The sequence below is a fragment of the Pan troglodytes genome, chromosome 8 (assembly GCF_028858775.2).
Source record: "Pan troglodytes isolate AG18354 chromosome 8, NHGRI_mPanTro3-v2.0_pri, whole genome shotgun sequence".
Lineage (NCBI taxonomy): Eukaryota > Metazoa > Chordata > Mammalia > Primates > Hominidae > Pan > Pan troglodytes.
In genome coordinates, this window is record NC_072406.2 from 33,941,272 (window position 1) to 33,960,436 (window position 19,165).

A 19,165-nucleotide genomic window follows, 5' to 3' on the forward strand; every position below is an offset into this window, starting at 1 on the left:
TTTAGATACTTTCAAAGTTCTAAATCTGCATCATGCACTGGAAATTGAGACATGAAGCTAGTCTTTGTTAGACCTTCCCTGTGTCCTGGAAATTTTTTTCTATTCTCACCTCTCTGCCCTCCTTTTTATTCACATCTGCCCAGGCTAAACTGCTAGCACAGGACATGTGAAGTCTACATTCTGAACTACATAATTCAACCAAGATCTGGAAAACTTAAAAACTTCACCACACTCTAAAGTATCTGTGTTTCTATCAATGACTAATGGCTCAAACCTGGAAATGAAAAGTTTGAAAGGTTCAATTAAGAACCGGGGCCGGGCAGGGTGGCTCACACCTACAATCCCAGGACTTTGGGAAACCGAGGGAGGTGGATCACCTGAAGTCAGGAGTTTGAGACCAGCCTGGCCAACACGGTAAAACCCCGTCTCTACTAAAAATACAAAAATTAGCTGGGCGTGGTGCCAGGCACCTGTAGTCCCAGCTACTAGGGAGGCTGAGGCAGGAGAATCACTTGAACCCAGGAGGCAGAGGTTGCCATGAGCCGAAATTGTACCACTGTACTCCAGCCTGGGCAACAGCGTGAGACTCTGTCTGAAGGAAAAAAAAAAAAGAACTGGAAATAGGATATAGGAGGAATTTTTTTTTCTTTTTTTAGTTAAGAATATTCAGCTTGAAAATAGGGAAAAGTTTAAAACCGAATGTAGAAGTTTTCCTGGAAAGGCAACGGGTAGAGGGTAGTGTTATCTAGCTTCACTAAAGAAACTAGCTCATCTGTCAGGGTACAGTGGCTCACGCCTGTAATCCCAACACTTTGGGAAGACGAGGTGGGCGGATCACTTGAGGACAGGAATTTGAGGCCAGCCTGGTCAACATGGCGAAACCCCATTTCTACTAAAAATATAAAAATTAGCTGGGCATGGTGGTACATGCCTGTAATCCCAGCTACTCGGGACACTGAGGCACGAGAATTACTTGAACCCCGGAGGTGGAGGTTGCAGTAAGCCGAGATTGCACCGCTGTACTCCAGCCTGGGTGACAGAGTGAGACCCTGTCTCAAAAAAAAAAAAAAAAAAAAGAAAGAAAAAGAAAAAAGAAAAGAAAAGAAAAAACAAGAAATTAGCTCATGATAGCAGTTTATATTATAATTATGTGACACTTTGGATATTTCAAAGCACATTCACAAAGTGTATGTCACTTAAATACCTCAAAATTTCCCTGTTATATATGCAGATCATTCCCCATTCAGCCCTGGTATGGACTGAACTGTGTACCACCCCAAAATCCATATGTTGAAGCCCTAACCACCAATGTGACTGTATTTGGAGAGGTGACTTTAAGGAGGTAATTAAGGTTAAATGAAGTCACAAGGAAGCCCTGATCCAATTGGGTCTGTGTCCTTCTAAGAGGAGGAGACACAGAGATCTCTCTTGCTCTCCCTCTCTCTCTCCACATGCACACACCAACGAAAGGCCACATGAGGACACTGCAAGAAGGCAAGTGTCTGCAAGCCAGGAAGAGAGCCCTCACCAGCCCTGCCATACCTTGATCTGGCACTTCCCAGCCTCCAGAACTGTGAGAAAAATTTCTGTCGCTTTACGCTGCCCAACCTGCGATATCTTGTTATGGTGCCTGAGCAGACTAAGACAAGCCCTAATTTTTTTTTTTTTTTTTAGGTTCTTGGATTAGACACCAAAAAGAATTCCCTATGATATATTAAGATAGGGGAAGTCCTGGCATTTGTAATGTAATTAGAAAATAAATTATCCTGCTTTACTGAGGAAATGTTGCCACAATCCTTTGATAAAACTATAGAAGTCACTGAATATTTAAGGAGCAGAGAGTGAAAGATCGTGTTTATCAAGCAGCACCAAAAAGAAAAGAATCATAAAATTGAAAGCAACTTGAGAAACTAAAAATATCCTTGCAAAGAGGAGTTTCAAGAAAAAGAATGTACAAAATTAGTCAATATTTTACATATTATTACCTCATTCGTTTATTCCACATGCATTTATTGAGTACGTGCTCTGTACTGAGCTCTACTCTAGGCATAACCAATCTTGCGTTGAAGGGGTAGACTCATTCCTTGCTCCACTATGGCAGATATTCCAGAAAAGATTTTATTTGCCTAGACTGAAAAGTGGATGGGATGGCAAACTCTTCTTAAGGAAAAAAAAAAAAAAAAGAAAGAAAGAAAAAACACCCTGGATATAGAGAAAGTAATCCCATAATATAATCCAGCTATTTACTGAATAGATATTTATTTGATAACTACTTTGTGCTAGAAAATGATACAATAGAAAAAAAATCTGGGAGCTTTCAAGAAGAAAATTGATGTGCAATGGATATGTAGACCTTGAAAGAGATTAGAACTCCTAGTAATAATCTTCACTGTAAGATGAAATTCACACAAGGCCAGGAGATTCACTCATCAAAGTAAAAAATAAAAATATTTGTTGACACAAATGGTCAATACATTTGTTTATTAAATATGGCAGTGGGCTAGGCCCTGGGTCTGTATAGAAAAAAAGACACAGCCCATTTCTTCATAGAGTTCGGTCTGAGGGTAGGAAAACTCATAATGCAGCTATAGAAGCTGACTGTCAGAGCAGCTAGGGAAAGATGGTGTTGCAGGACTTTTCCTTAGTTCAGCTAAAGATGGGGTCCTTTGTCCCACGGCAATGAAAATTCAGGCTCGCAGACAATTTGAATGAGTAAGACAGGGTTTTGCTGGGTGAAAGGAAGAAAAGGGGGAAACAGGGACTCCCTGCAAGGCCAGAGTCCCCTGCTAGAGAGCTTCCTGCCTCATAGTTTGAATTCCAGGTTTCACACAGGAAGAGGAGGGGGCCTGGCTCCCCCACCACCACCCCACCCCCTCTGCAAACAGCACAAACTTCCCAAGGCTCTACCCTAGTGGGCAGGCTGATTGGAGTTTTTCCGGGGACCCCCTCCCATCTGGCTGTCTCAATGGTAGCCTCTGAGCCAGTGTGGATGGGGAGAGGTATGAAGGGCCTTGCAGGCAGAAGTGTGAAATGGATGGGTTCAGGTTGCAAGAGGGCCTCCCAGGCTAGAGGTCTCAGCTAGCACTAAGCCAGGGACAGCCTCACATTCCAGGCAAAAGATTTTACATTTTATCCTAAAGGCAGTAGAGAGACTTAACAGATTTTAAAAGAGGATGTGACATGATGAGATGTGCATTTTAGGAAAACCTTGCAAGAAACTGTAAGGAGAATAGCCCAAGTCAAGAGACTATTCCCACACTCCTATCAATGGGTAGGGAGGGCCCTAAATTAGAGAGATGACAAGAAATGCAAAGTATAAAGCACCATCTGGTGCATTCTTTCAGATATAAAACATAAATGGAAAGAGACATGGATGATCTTCACCTATGGGAAGTTAAGGAGGTCAGACATAAGACACATAAAATTCTAATTAAAACCAAAGTGGAGAATATGATGTGTGAAATGAGTGGTACAAATGATAGTGTTATAGCACAAAGTCCCACAATAATTCAGAGATGAGACACATCACTGTAGCTGGGTTTGAGTGTGTGTCTGGGATCAGGGGGCTGGGCTGTCATTTACAAATAGTGTGAAATTGTCCTAAACATGCAGAATGACTCATGCAAAAGCCCAGAACAGAGTAAGTAGGCAGGCCTAAAAGAAATCGAAGAACAGTGGTGAAGAGTAGTGAAAGATAAGGTGAAAAATAGTCATTTAGGAGCAGATTGTGGAGGGTCCTTAGAGTCAGAATTAAAGGGTTTACGAGATTAGACTTTATGCTACTCAAACTGGAGGGCCATGGAAAGTATTTTAGTGGGTCATAATTAGGGTCTTGATGAAAGAGATATTTTAGAACAGCTCATCTGGTCATTGTGTTTTAGATGCAATGAAAGGAACAGAAGGAGATAAGGCCAATTAGGAAGTTACTGCAGTAACTCAGGCAAGATAATGGCCTGAACACAGTGAAACTGAAAAGAAAGGAATATGGGAAAAAAGGATTTCATGAAAAAAGGATCTTCACAGATTGTTCACTGAATCCTTCATCTCTTGTTTCAAAAAAAAAGAAAAAGTCATATGTGTTAATTCTTTTATTACCGGGGCTCTTCTCAAACCTCCCCTTTAGACAATGCCATTTTACAACCAAAACTCTTGTACTTGACATGCACAAGTAATTACTGGTCTGGGATGTATTTGTTTCTTTAAGTGACTGTGGCTGAAAAATTGAGGCTAAAAAGAAGAGATCAGCCTTTGAAGTTCTGCTCTACATGGAAAAATAAAGCAAAACCAGGTGTAAGGGAAACCACAGATTTGGAAACAAGAAAGGACCAAGAGGTAATTTTCCGTACATTTCTCACATGAAAGTATAAGTAATCCTTATAGAAATACTTTTCCCGAGGAGCGGTTGTTCAGAGGATCTAATTAAACAGGGTATGTCAAAGTGTTTCAAAATAAATGAGGTATTCATACATCTGTTAGGTATTATGAGAAAATATGTGTTATTGCCCTATCACTTTCTCTTTTTTTTAATCATTGTCTTTAAAGATAATGCTACTGACCCCACTATTTACTGGGAATTCATCAGAGTTATTGGTTGAGATGAGCTACAGATAAGGTCTAGTCCACTAAAGCAACATATAGATTCACTCTGTAAAAATACTAGCCTTCAAGAGCTTAAATCTAAACCACTGACCTCATAACTAATCATCTATGTTAATCAACCCACTTATGACTTACAATAAAAATAACATTCATTCTCCTTTCAAACTGCTTAGTGTACTAGATTTTACTACTCAAAATCAGAAGCTTTTACATAAATGTTTCATTAGTTATAAAACTTCTGCTTTTTGTATAAAGAACAAAATTAACAAATAATGTATTTCAATGAATGACTTTATAATTTTTACCTTTCTCATATTTAAAAAAAAAAGTTTGCTGAATATAAAAAGAAAAAAATCTCCTTCAATGTCAGTTGTTCAGATTCATATAAGACCTAATTGCCTCATACACGATAATTTTGCCACCAGTTTACAATTAGCATGTATTGCTCATGCATGAGTTGACCCAATTACATAACAAATTTCGCCTTTGGGGATTTCTCTTGACTGCTTGTCTTCTGTCCACCATACAACTCAATTTCACACTGTCAGCAGCCTGAACATGGTTACAGTCAGTCTCTGTCAAAATGATTTATTTAAATTACAAACAGAGACCAAATCCCTAGATAATTGTCCCTACCCTCATGTTCACCCTTGCACTCAACCGAACTTTGAATCAAATCTTTTAATAGCCCATAGACACTACTATTCAATTATTAGGCATTGTTTAGTCCCAATAATCTAATATTGTTGAAGCTAACTCACAAAATCTCAGTGAACTAAATCAGCAGTATCCGTGTGAGCTTATTAATGGGCATATAATTTATTTTACATTCTAAGAAGTCAGTGAAAAATTATGCAGTGTAGCAAAAGAGCTAAAAATAATTATATTGCAAGATCAAATTATACAGAGATTACTTTTTGGTATACTTTTTTAAAAGTGTCACTCTTAGCTTTTCTTGTAAAGTAGGCAAGCAATTCTTATAAATGGGTATGCGAAATTGAAAGTGGTAGCAAAAAAGGATATTTGGGAAAGCGGACAGATAACTAAAATTGTGAACATTGACAAGGTAAGGGAAATAATATAGGGCAGGTGAAACACTAATGTCTATAGACATTAGTCTATAGTGATCTAGGAAAATGGGGTTTTAGACACTCTCATTGAAGTCAACACACAGAGGTACATACACAGATATACACACACACAGACAAGCAAAACTATTTTATCCATTTGTCAAGAACATGCAGAAATCCTGACAAATCAAATAATGGTACACTCACCAATTCAGTCAGTTTTTAAAACACACAATTTTGTCATCTGGTCGATTTTTGTTTCTTTCCCTTTCATTTGATATTTCTCTTCCCCCTGAAATAAATTAGAAAATAAACATCCAGTTTTCATCTATGGCACAAAGTCTGTAAAAGTCTCTTGGGGTTTGACTTCACCATTTTATTTCACAATTTATCCCCAGACTGTCTCAGCTAATTGAAAGTGCAGCTGATATTAGTGGGTAAACAGCCAGAATGAAACATCAGTAATTTTCCCAAGGCTAGCCTGAGTCCCTTGAATGTCTGGCGATGGTTCTGCTTTGAGATCCTGCTGCAGGTACCCTGAATGCGTTGCTTGTAAACTTGAAGGTGGGAACCACCTGAAATTAGAAAGAGCCTTTACAGTTACCCACATGAGCTAGCCCAGTAGCAGCCACAGAAAAGGGTGTTTTGTTTTTTTTAATGCCCTTGGGCACAGTATTCCTCAATTCATATTTGGACACTGTCCCTTAAGAATATTTTCCTAAAATATTGGTAAATAAAGAAAATGTGATGTACAAAGATATTTCTGCCATTTCTGAATTTATGCCCTAGAGTTTGGGGGCAAGGAGAGGGTGGATGGCAATTAAGTGACACAGTTGTGAAAATCTGTAGGGCAGGGCTTTCTGGCCCACAGTTCCTAAGTCAGTGCTGAACCCATTGGCTGTCAGGTTTCATTCTGCTGAAGAGATACAGTTTAAACAAAACCTGGACTTCCAAACATTATCTTCAATTAAACGATTTGGCTGGATTTCCTGACTTCCTATAAAAACTGTTCCCAAGCCTAACATTCAATTTCATAAGCAACCAAACCCCATCTGAATATTAATATATTCAATGAGATGAAGACATCTTCTGGAATTTCATGGGGAAAAAAATAATTTTGCTTTATTTTAGAAGCCAAGTTCTTTTTCTTCCTAGCCATTTAGTCAATTCTGAAATCCTGCCTCTTTTCTTGTTTTGTTCTGTGGCTACACTAAGTGGGTAACATAGCAGAAGAATTATAAATTGCAGTATTTAATAAATCTCTCATGTTCAGTATGTTGTCATTACAGTACCCAGAAAAGGCAAGTTCACCCACTCTCACCTCTTTCATCACACTCAATTTGAAATTTACGGTTGTATTTTATCCCACACCTCAGTAACATGCAGACTGAGTGGTCATTTCCAAATGATTTCAAATCCTCAATAAACAAACATGAGAAGAGCTGAAAAAAATTCAAAACATTGACATAGACATAAGCAATCAAAAATTCCCATTCATCCGTAACATATTACCCAAAACACCTAGGAGTTGTCATTAAATTCACTGCTTTATGTCTTTATACAAGAGAGATTAAAGGCAGCTAAGAAAGAGCCACACAATATTCAGAGATAAACTAGAAACAAATAGGAGAAAATGAAACACAGGGAAACATAAAGACAGCAAAGACTGCCGATCTTAGTTAACCTACCTATATTAACCTATATTAAACTTGGCACTCAAATGCAAGACTTACAAATTTCATACCCCTAATAATTTTCAGGATCTATAATTTTCAGGATTATAATTTCCCAGCATCTCTAGCCGGAAGATTCTGGGGTCTTTCCAGTCTAGACACTTTCTCACCTGTTTCCTCTCATAACAGACACAATCCAGCCACTGTCAAAAAATATCTGTTTGGGTTTTAGCCAATATTGTTCAGTGGGTTTAGATTAAAGTAATATGGAAAACTGGACTTGCCAAAGTACTACTTTTTGGATCAACCCAAGTTTCTTATAGAAAAAGATCCTTGAGTAATATGGAAAACCTAGTGAGGTAAGGGAAAAAGTTCATGAAGTTGCAGTCTTATAAATGAATAATAAATTCACCAGACCTCAGAGCACTTAACAGCCTCCCTTCTTTAAGAGCTGTTCCCTAATGGTAATATTATGAAGTCTATATTTTTTACAGCTATCCAAACATTTAATATGCCTCATATTGGCTAAGAGAACTACTTATAAGACTGCTATGGCTGCTAACATTAAGACATTGCAAAAAGGCTTTTTTTAAAAAAAGATGTTGTCTAAGTTACATGCTTTTAAAAATCAGCGTTGTCTAAATAATAGGCTTAATCTAAATGGTGCTTTTTATACTGCTGTCTATATAACATATTATATATGATAAATATAGATTAATACATACCTGTGTGATAAGGGTATTTTGCATAATTAAGAATGGATCTGCAAACGACCTCTGGTATTGAATAAAATGTATATTCCTGCTAATGATAAAGGTTGGTAAAATGATCAGTATTTTCTAATTAAACATGAATATTGACTAAATTTGAATAAAAATTAAAAGGCTTACCTTTGATCAGCTGCAATCCTTATGTTAGCTGTCACATGGATGTCTTAGGTAGAAATGTTTAGTTCTTTTTGAAATAAAATTCAGTGATTGTTGAAGATGTATGATATAACTGTTTTTGGCAGAATTATTTTTTAGATAAACATTTGCCAAAAATAATCCAAAGAAAGAACTGTTATTAAATGTAACTGCCAGTGTAATAGATGATTGATTTGCATTCTTAAAAGCAAAAATAGGTTTTTGGCTTAAGGAAAGAATAAAGAGGAAGAAAAATAAGGCAGTGATCTTCAGTATTCATGACTGATGGATTGCTGGGATGGGGTAGAAAAACTAAGAGACGAATGTCATGAAGTCTTAAAATTCAACTCTTTTTCTTCAAAGGAAATCCCTACTAATATAAAATGTCCATTTAAAGAGCAAAAAACAATGTGTACTTTGCATCCTCCCACTTCCTAATAAATTGTTTAACATGAAATAATTCTGTTTTTGAACTTTAGACATATAAAAAGTATTTTTCTCAAATTATACATAATTCTATCTGCAAATTGTATATGTATGTGTGTATATATACACATATTTATATATAAACGCATATATAATATATACACATGTATTTTATATACACACACACATATATACACGTATACATACATCTCATGATGATGACCAAATATCAGTGAGTTTGAAACCATCTGCTAATTAAACATGTCCTGGAAATTAAGGCTACATCAGTTATAACACCTAGATATACAAATTTTAGTGACTTTATAAGTGACGCACAAAATACAGTTCTCGTGAAAAATGGTATGAGTGTTGCCTGTTTGCTCATACTTTTATGTCACTCACACATCTGTTAATTTTCATTCATATTTCTTCTTGGATATCTAACATTGAATTAATTTTTGTGAAGAAAAATGCATCGTGACACACTTCATATAATATTTTGGAAGAAACATAATCACAGGTGTGAATTACCAAAACTTAGAAGAGCTGTTTATCCACCTTTAATAAGTACTGAATTAATACCACCCTAATACGTTTTGAACTTCTGCTAGTCTCCATTTTCTCTTTCGACGAAACTATATTAATAAACAAGGCACAGCTTCAAGTCCAAAGCAACTACATATATAAATGTTTATTTCAAAAGTAAGATGTAATACCTGATTTCAACAAATATCTAATTCAAAATATGAAATCTTATAGACACCTAGTCGGCAAATAGGAGATCTTTTTTTAAGACTCCTAACCTTATATGTATATTTTATATGCTTATCCACAGTCAAAACTTAACTTTCAAGTTTCTTATTTTAATTATAAAAGGCCTATTTTGGAAAAATTTGAAAGCTGAGAACCATTCAAAATGGAATAAGGAGATCTTCTATTAGGTAACTAAGCACCGGGCCCTAGATAACTGTGATGGAACCAGAGGGCAGGGTTTACCAGATGAAATTGCCATAGTCTATGCGTGCACTGAGTACTGCTTGCACCCCACAGCAACACAAACACTTCCAAGTCATCCAGCCTCCCTTTCTCATCCAGAAATGCACATCAGAGCCATCATGCTATTGAATAAACAGGCACCTACATTACTGATTTGCTCCTGAGTCCTCTTCAGTCTCTGTAGCTCAGGAGTGTCCGTGACGATGCTGAAGCCCCTCCCTTTGCTTTCTTCAAAATCTCTTTTGTACTTGACCTAACAAGAAGGGGGAAAAGAAAAGTGAACAGAGGGATCACGAATCCCACTCAGGATAGGCTGGGCCAACGAAGCTGATGGAATTGGAAACAATGGCTAAAAACACAGGTCTCGGCCGGAGGTGCAGTTAAGAGCCAGAAGGAAACAGCCAGGCTACCTGGTTTGTGTCCCAGAAACTCCACTTACCATTTGTGTGACTTTAAGCAAGTTCTTTAACCACTCTGTGCTCAGTGGTGTCATCTGTACAGCGGCAATAACAACAATGGCTATTTAAGAGGTTGTAGGGATGGGATCAGACTACTTGATGCATGAATCTGGCTGACAGAAACAAGTAAGTACTCCATAATAGTTATTATGATTATCACCATTAATACCATTACTACTGTGAAAGCAAAGAAAATGTAGAAAAAGAAAGCTAAATCTTCTTCTCCTCCTGTGCCCGCCTGTCAGTGAAAAAGCCTCATTTTGAGCCTAAACTGCCCTACGGAGGAGGGAGATGAAGAATTGACAGCTAGCCCTGTCCAAGAAGTTTTTATTCAACTTCAGAAGGCAAACATATGGATACAATTACACGATGCTGTATTGCCAAATGGCAAGTACATAAATGCTTATGAAAATATTTATAAAATAGGCCACACCTAGAGATTAAAAAGCTGCTCACACATGCCCTTGGCATACTGTGTGCTGAAGTAGCGAAGATTTTTTTCAGTATTTAAATATACTTCTTTTCTAATTACAACCCAATGGAGCTGAATTTTACTGTTTCCTCGGAGGACTGGAACAGCTAATGCTTCATCTTACAGAACCCCATCTCCTGTTATTAGCATAATGACAATAACTGTCACACCAGTTAAAGATTTGGCTTGTTAATGACTGAGATGGTTACATCACTTTGTTCTTTTTTTAAGCCTAAATATCAAGAAATATGAAAACATATTTTGATAATCCATAGAATCCCCATTTTACATTCAAAATTACAAGCTTCCAATGAACACTTACACTGATCATTAAAATTAATTAAGATAATTTAGGGTTGCCTATTCAATATGATTGTTAGTGTAGTGTAGTCTTCTGCAGAAGGTAGAAAAGTTCACTTCGTTGAACATGGAATGGCTGTTTCTGTTGAATCATGTCTGTATTTAAATACCCAGTTCTATCAAGCATTATTATCCTCAAGGATACTACAAGATTTTCTTTTACCAGACAAGCTTGAAAGAAAAACACACACACACACACACACACACACACACGGAAATCTAGATACTCTCATCGCTTTTAGCTTAAGCATACCTAATTCTTCTCTCTGTACTTTCGATTTGTAAAAGCACTAAACCCCTTACTTTATTCCCATAAGTAAAAGGTCAAATAAACTGCAATATTTTTCTTCCACATAAAATGCTGAGAGATTAGCCTTCTCACCCTCCATCTCCCAGCATGGGTAAAGATCCACATGCTGGCACATTCTCAGTGTTTAATGCCTAACTAAGCAGGCAAGCTATTTAGTTTTGCTGGTAGTAAGCACTGGAGCTCAGAGTAGTAAAATAATAAAAGTTAAAAGGATGACAAGGTTTGAATAGCAACAGGCATGAAGACACTGGAAGAAATGCCTGTGAGACTAGTTCTAGCATTCCTAACACCAGTCTCAGAGAAGGCACAATCACATATTATTTTTGTTACTCGTTTGTATTTTTTAATAGCAATTTCCAAAGACAGAGGTGAAAAAGAAAAACCAATAAATTCTAGAATCATAGGTATTTTTGGTTTTTTCTTTTTGTTTTGGTAGTGATGGGTTCTCACTATGTTACCTAGGATGGTCTTGAACTCCTGGCCTCAAGTGATCCTCCTACCTTAGCCTCCCAAAGTGCTGGGATTGCAGGTATCAGCCACCACCACACCCAGCCTAGAATCACAGGTTTTGAGCTGACTACTGTTCAACAATCCTTTCCACATTCACAAGACACAAAAGAATCATCTGACTTTGGCTTGCTGGTTGTGTGACTAGCTTTGAGAAGTGTACAATCACCTCTAAAAATGGCTTGCAGAGTGTTGCAGGATTCCTGTTTCTTTTGAATGGTGTGAAACACAGCCAAGCCTCTTACCCTCTCAGCACCAGTTCAAGCACCAGCCCACCAGTATTTCTTTACTACACATAGGGAAACTCCGAGCCATTCATCAGCTCTCTCTTTTCCACACTCCCACCCACTTTCATCCTATTTACTTAGGTCTAATTTTAAATGTGGTATCAGATGGTTTGTCAGTCATGTGTAGTCTGATTCTAGGAGGCAAGTGGATATAAAAAGAGAACAGAGGACAGAGGGAAATAGCAGGATGCCTCTCTCCAATCTCATGTGGCCCCTTTGCCCTCACATGACCTCATCCAGCCAAAAAGGACACCACATCCACAAGACCCTGTGATAGATCTCGGGAGGGCCACATAATCTAGCAAGCATCCAGAAGCCTCAGCTCTGGGACTCTGGCAGGAATTCTTGGGAAAGGGGTTGTGTCATTTATTTGTGCTGCTATAAAGGAATACCTGACACTGGGTAATTTACAAAGAAAAGAGGTTTATTTGGCTTGTGGTTCTGTAAGCTGTACAGGAAGCATGGTGCCAGCATCTGCTTCTGGTCAGAGCCTCAAGAAGCTTCCAATCATGATGGAAGGTGAAGGGGAGCCAGCGTGTCACATGGCAAGACAGGGAGCAAGGGCAGGGGAATGTGCCAGGCTCTTTAAACCAGCTCTCACGTGAACTCATTGTTGTGGGGAGGGCACAAAGCCATTCATGAGGGATCCGCCCCCATGATCCAAACACCTCCCATTAGTGCATACCTTCAATGCTCAGGATCACATTTCAACATGAGATTTGAGGGGGACAAACATCCAAACCATATCGGGGTGCTCTTTTGCTATGGTCTGGCTAGTTTAACTGGCTGTAAAAGTGGAGTTGCTGACTACCATGTGGCCACTGTCCAATAATGAAGTCAACACAGAGGCAAGCAAAAGAGTGATTGAGAGAGAGTCCTGACATCACCATCTGAGCGCCTGAATTTAACTCTTCCAAAAGCCAGAAATACCAGGTTTGCCCGTTACGTGAGCTAATCTCTTCCTTTTATAATCAAAAGAATTCTGATGAACATAACCAGCCCCCGTGTCCATGTGTTGTACACACGTATGACAAGGCTCCCAGTAAATACAAACATGTAAATTTCTCATCGACTTCTATGCCCTGATTCTTCCTATGTATGTTACAAGATGTAATAGTTTAGATCAACAACAGATTCTATCAAGGAAAGAGCATTGCTTTCATGGACAATCCTTTGCTCATTCAGCAAATCTTTACTGAGCACCTACTATGGGCCAAGAGCTGTTCCAGGTATAGAAATGATGTGACAAAGAGAAGTCAATGGTCCCTGCCTTCATGGGGCTTATGTTAATTACAATGCAAGAGATGAAAAACACACAAGATCTATGTAGGTCATAAATGGTATGTTAGTGGGAAGCGCTAAGAGAGAAAAATAGCGAGACAAGGGGACGTGAAGTGTCAGGCAGTCTGCCCTTCTAGACAGGGTGGTCAGGGAAGTCCCCAGTAAGAAGGTGACATTTCAGTAAGGCCTCAAAGAGGGAGGAAGAAAGCCACACAGACTTCTTCCAGGAGAGCTATGCAGGCAGAGGGAACAGACAGAGCACAGCCCTAAAACCCTTTAGAAAGGTCAAGGAAGGCCGCTCTGTCTGGAGCAACCTTAGTGGGAGGGAAGAGGAAGAGGACTGCAGAGAGTGGTCACACGGGGCTTTGCAGGCCCTGAGGATGTTCGCTTTTCTTCCCTGTGGGTCATGGGGCCCGTGGAGGTTTGTATGCGGAACAGCGGTATGCCCTGACTTGTGTTTTAAAAGGCTTTCTCTGGCTGCTATCCTGCAAACTCCTTGGAAGTGTGCAGGACAGACGCGAGAAGCCCAGGTAGAGTCAGGCAATATCCAGTCACCTCCCCCAGTCAGCCACTGTCAGAGAACCGTCCCAGGACCACAGAAGAAAGCAAAAGTTCTTGGGCCCAGCCTCAGGGCCCTGGCGTCCCCGAAAGACCCCACCAGGCATGTTACACACTGTTGTCAGAACGGAGCAGGAAGGACAAAGAGGAGAGAGGACAGAATTAAGTTACCAACCTGAGCTCAGAAAGAGAATGTGCCATACCTGGAAAGTAACACAGTCTTATCTCCCTACAGTCTTATCCCTTCAAGACTGAAGAAAGGCACTTTGAAAACGCATTCAAAGTCAAATGTGAGAAATTCACGTAATAGGCAACTTGCTTTGCCATATTTGCCTTCAGAAGTAACTTCACAATGTCTTATGTCAAATATTGAATACTATATATTATGGAAATTCTATATATGTCATATGTGTTGACATTCTACGTGTCTGTGTGTATATGTTGCATGTATGCGCAGAAACATGATATGCATGTGTACATATATAACTTCCTGCAGCATAGATTAGAACGCTAAAGCAAGGATCAAGAAACCTGAATTTAAACCGATTCTTTTCTGTGATCTTAATTTGTTCTATTTATCTAACACTCCTGATCCTCAGAAAATAAAACAAGAAAATATGCAATATGCTACACATTAAATGAATGTTTGCAAGGTGAAAATAAATAACATGTGAAAATACCAAGCAAGGATATGACCCTTCAGCAAATATTAGTTTCATTCTTTTCACTAAATTTTAAAAACGGCCTTTGCTGCTGAAGTATGTGCATTTCTGCCAAAGTGTGCACCCTTAGTGACAGTTTGTGTTTGAAGTCATCAGCAATTAGCCCTCCCAAGTTCATGCAGGGTGACAGCCTGGACACCGGAGCAGTTCTGGACCAGCTTAAGGAAAAGGCTCACAGTGACTAAAAAGGAAGACTTCTGAAAAACAAAATAACGGGCAGAGTGGCAAATGGAATTATTTACTAACGCTGAGACAAAAGTTCTCTCCCCCAAATGCTGCAAACAGCGCAATTATTACTATTATAAAACATCAGTAAATGGAGACAATGGAATCCACTAAAGAGAAAGGCCACTGTTAGGCAGAAAGCCATCACGGATGAAGGAAGAAGGAAGCCAACTGGGACCAGAGACTGGTAAATTGTTGAATGACAATTAAATAACACTAATTGGAGATTATGTAGGTCATAAATGGTATGTTTATGACCATACCATTCACGTTAAAGGAGATTCACGTTAAAGGAGAGTTCACGTTAAAAGGAGATTAAATAACACTTGGCAATGAATTCAAGGATGGGCACATCCTACAGCTCACCAGCTCTACACCAGATCATGCTTCTCTCCAAAGAGAGAGCATCTGGAGACCTGGACCAACATGTTCTTAATAACGTTGTTTCTATTTTCAAAGAAAAAAAAAATAGGAAACAACCTAAATATCCATCCACATGAGAATGAATAAATCCAATGTAATATTATTTAAGAGTTAAAATAAGTGAATCATGGATCTATGTGGATGAGTCTCAGAAACATTATGCTGAGGGGAGGAAAAAGCAAGAAATGTAGACACAGGGCTGGGCATGGTGGCTCACGCCTGTGATCCCAGCACTTTGGGAGGCCGGGGCAGGTGGATCACTTGAGGTCAGGAGTTTGAGACCAGCCTGGCCAACATGGCCAAACCCTAGCTGTACTCAAAATACAAAAATTAGCCGGGTGTGATGGTACACCCCTGTAGTCCCAGCTACTCGGGAGGCTGAGGCAGGAGAATCACTTGAACCTGGGAGGCGGAGGTTGCAGTGAGCTGATATCACACTGCTGCACTCCAGCCTGGGTGACAGAGCGAGACTCCATCTCAAAAAAAAAAAAAAAAAAAAAAAAAGTGCATACTGGTGAATGTATGCTGGGAGGGGGCTTGATAACAACATTCAGGGGAGTGGTGACAAGACCTGCTGGTGAAAAAATGTACAGGGAGCTTCCCTGTTACTGGTGATGTTCTAGTTCTTACATTTGATGGCGAACTCACATGTTATCTTTTTACTATCACCCTACAAAACTTGCATGTACACATTATATATAATCTTTTGTGTTGATCAACTATCTCACGATAAGAATATTTTCAAAGAAAGCAGGGACGCAGTTTTAAAAGTCCTGATGCAGAAACTGAGGAATCCAGAGGTTAGACAAAAAACATGAGTGGGAGAAGAGAAAATGAGTATTATAACCAGTAATTCAGTTGATATTTTCAGTCAGCCAAAGACTTGGGTTTTTTCATAAATGGCAGGTGAGCTAGTCAATGGGTATCCACCATCTGCAGAAAGTTAAATCAGCCACTCTGAGTTTCTTCATCTTAGTGAGGCTGTTTATACCAGCAAACACAGACTTGAAGCAAGAAGGTAGGAAAAATTGCATTGAGAGAGTATAAAAGGGTGGTGTTAAAGGGATTCCAAATATGGATTAGGGCCAGGCACAGTGGCTCCTGCCTGCAGTTGCAGGACTTTGGGAGGCTGAGGCAGGAAGATTGCTTGAGGCGTGGAGTTTGAGACTAGCCTAGGCAACATAGCAAGGCCCCATCTCTTAAAAAAAAAAAAAAATTAAAATCAGCCAGGCATGGTGGTACATACCCATAGTCCCAGCTACTAGGGAAGCTGAGACAGGAGGAATACCTCAGCCCAGAAGTTCAAGGCTGCAGTGAGCTATGTTCGCACCATTGCACTCCAGCCTGGGCAACAGAGCAAGACCCCATCTCTAAAATAATTAAATACATACATAAATATGGAGGAGGGAGGAATCATAGAAGTTCAAGGGGATGCGTCGCATGTATCATGATAGACAAGTGCAGTGAGAACTATGCAAGGACAGAAGGTATATATAGGAGGAGAACAGTATTTGCTTTAATGCAGCTTGTCAGAATATGTTTAACAGAAGCCTAAAATCTCAGGCACATGTATTACTGATTCGCATTATTCTGTTCTTTATTTCATACATTTCTGATACAATGAAATCCATGACTAATTTCATTACCTTTCATGACATGATAGATACTCCACATTTCTTTAAAGGGAGATGGTGAGGGTCGCAATATTTTAAAACTACATGCAAAATTCTTAATTTGATCTGCAAAATTTAGTGCTCAATTATGTATAGTTCTTGTATAGTTCATCATCATCTTGTATCTTTCCACAGATTTTAAGGTACTAGAAAATGTAGACCACATGCTTCTTTCTCTCTCACTGCATTTTGTTTGGTGCTAAGCATAGATTAAAAGCTTAATAACCATTTCATGATTGATTACTATCTAGTTTTGTACGTTTAAGGTCTAAAATGCAGAAAATTGATTAATCTCACAATGTTAGACCGGAATTAAACAGTCCAAAGGAAAATCTGATTAAGAGTTTTTTTTAAGGTGAAGTTAATTTTAGCAAATGTTAAGTCAAAGGAATGAGCTCAAAAGTAAATTTGCTTTTTTATAAATGAATCTCATAATTTGTAAATCTATGGTTAATTAAATAAAATTAAAATTATAATTACCTTTTAAACATAATTAAAAAGCATTAAAAATCATGTCCATAGATTTCTAAGCTTTCAATTAAACTTCCACTGCATTCCCAGAGGCTCTTAGTGATACTTACTGTTTTGTCAGTTTTCCATGTATATTCACAATCCAACTTTACCAGATTTGGGGTTCTTTTACTTAAAAAAAAAATGAAAATTTTTTTTTATTCTAAACAAAAATGCTAAATACATTAAAAATGACTTTTTTTCTTTTCTTTTCTTTTCTTTTTTTTTGAGACAGAGTCTCTCTCTGTCACCCAGGTTGGAGTGCAGTGGCACAATCTTGATTCACTGCAACCACTGCCTCCCAGATTCAAGCAATTCTTGTGCTTCAGCCTCCTCAATAGCTGGGATTACAGGCGTACGCCACCACACTGAGCTAATTTTTGAATTTTTAGTAGAGACAGGGTTTTGCCATGTTGCCAGGCTGGTCTCAAACTCCTGACCTCAAGTGATCTGTCCGCCTTGGCTTCCCAAAGTGCTGAGATTCCAGGTGTGAGCCACCGTGCCTGGCCCCAAAAAGCACATTTCAATTTCTCAATCAGTTAAGATAATTAAAAATTACCCCTAAAACACTCAAGTGTAGCTTAGTGTTTAAAAATATAGCCTCAGAAATTACACAAACTTGTCTTGGGCCCTGACTCCACCATATTAGCTGTGTGACCTTAGGCAAGTTACTTAGTATCTCTGAGATTCAGTTTCCTCATATACAAAATATGCGTAATTTTAGTACAACATTGAGAGCACTTTTGTGAGAATTAAATGAGATAATACTACTGCCTGACATCTAGTAAGTGGCTCCTGTGTTCCAAGCATAGTAATGAGTGTTTTACATTATTGTGTGAGCAGAGCGAGGACGGGAAGCCCAGCGGATAAGCTGTAAGAAGTGCTCAGCACTCCTTACTGTACACACATGTTGACTCACTCACTCGTCATAACTCAACATCCTACCCCATGGCCAGGGACTGTGCAATCTGCATTTAGGAGCTCCTTCAGTCCTTTTTGGATCAAAAAAAGAATACAAATAGGCTGGGCACAGTGGCTCACATCTGTAATCCCAGCACTTTGGGAGGCCAAGGCAAGAGGATCACTTGAGCCCAGGAGTTCAAGACCAGCCTGGGCAACACAGCGAGACCTTGTCTCTGCTCCCCCCACCAAAAAAAAAAATTAGCTGGACATGGTGGCACATGCCTGTGGTCCCAGCTATTCAGGAGGCTGAGGTGTGAGGATTGCTTGAGCCTGTGAGGTGAAGGCTGCAGTGAGTTGTGATCATGCCACTGCACTCCAGCCTGAAAAACAGAGCGAGACCTCATCTTAAAAAAAAAAAAAATTAATAGAATATAAATAAATAAAGGCAACAATAATTACAAGGTACATATATCATCTTCAGATAAATCTTAGCAGGTATGCACGTTAAGGTCCATTTCACAGATGAAGGAAGTTTGCAGAAGTCATGGAGCTGATGGAAGGCGGAAGTCTCTCTGACATCCACCTGCCCAGCATCTCCCCAGATGTTATCTTTCAATTTATCTGACAAGGAAAAAAATGCCAAAGCGAAAAATATCAAAGTGAACACAAGTAAGACATAAACAACATTCTGTAAATAAGCAGAAGTGAAAGTGGAACCAATTGAATATTTCTTAGTATAGGATGCCAAAAGATTTGCATAACCTAAAATTAGTTAATTTATTATCTGTAATGGATCCTGTAGTGCCA

General features: G+C 38.9%; 2 protein-coding genes across 3 annotated transcripts in view; both read right to left on the bottom strand.

Moving 5' to 3' along the window:
* NEBL (nebulette) overlaps positions 1-8,284 on the bottom strand; it is a 180,079-nt gene extending 171,795 nt beyond the window's left edge. For both annotated transcript variants that reach the window (XM_063781457.1, XM_063781456.1), the window contains exons 1-2: positions 6,991-8,284; positions 5,877-5,961 (exon numbers count right to left, since the gene is read on the bottom strand). The gene's annotated coding sequence lies outside the window, so the exon portion shown is untranslated. The remainder of the gene's footprint in view (positions 1-5,876; positions 5,962-6,990) is intronic.
* Positions 8,285-8,302: 18 nt separating this feature from the next.
* Positions 8,303-19,165, bottom strand: part of LOC134806983 (LIM zinc-binding domain-containing Nebulette) — a 214,141-nt gene continuing 203,278 nt past the window's right edge. Inside the window, exons 4-5 of the mRNA XM_063781460.1 lie at positions 9,815-9,922; positions 8,303-8,473 (exon numbers count right to left, since the gene is read on the bottom strand). Coding sequence (XP_063637530.1) covers positions 8,450-8,473; positions 9,815-9,922 — 132 coding nt within the window. The 3' untranslated portion in view covers positions 8,303-8,449. The remainder of the gene's footprint in view (positions 8,474-9,814; positions 9,923-19,165) is intronic.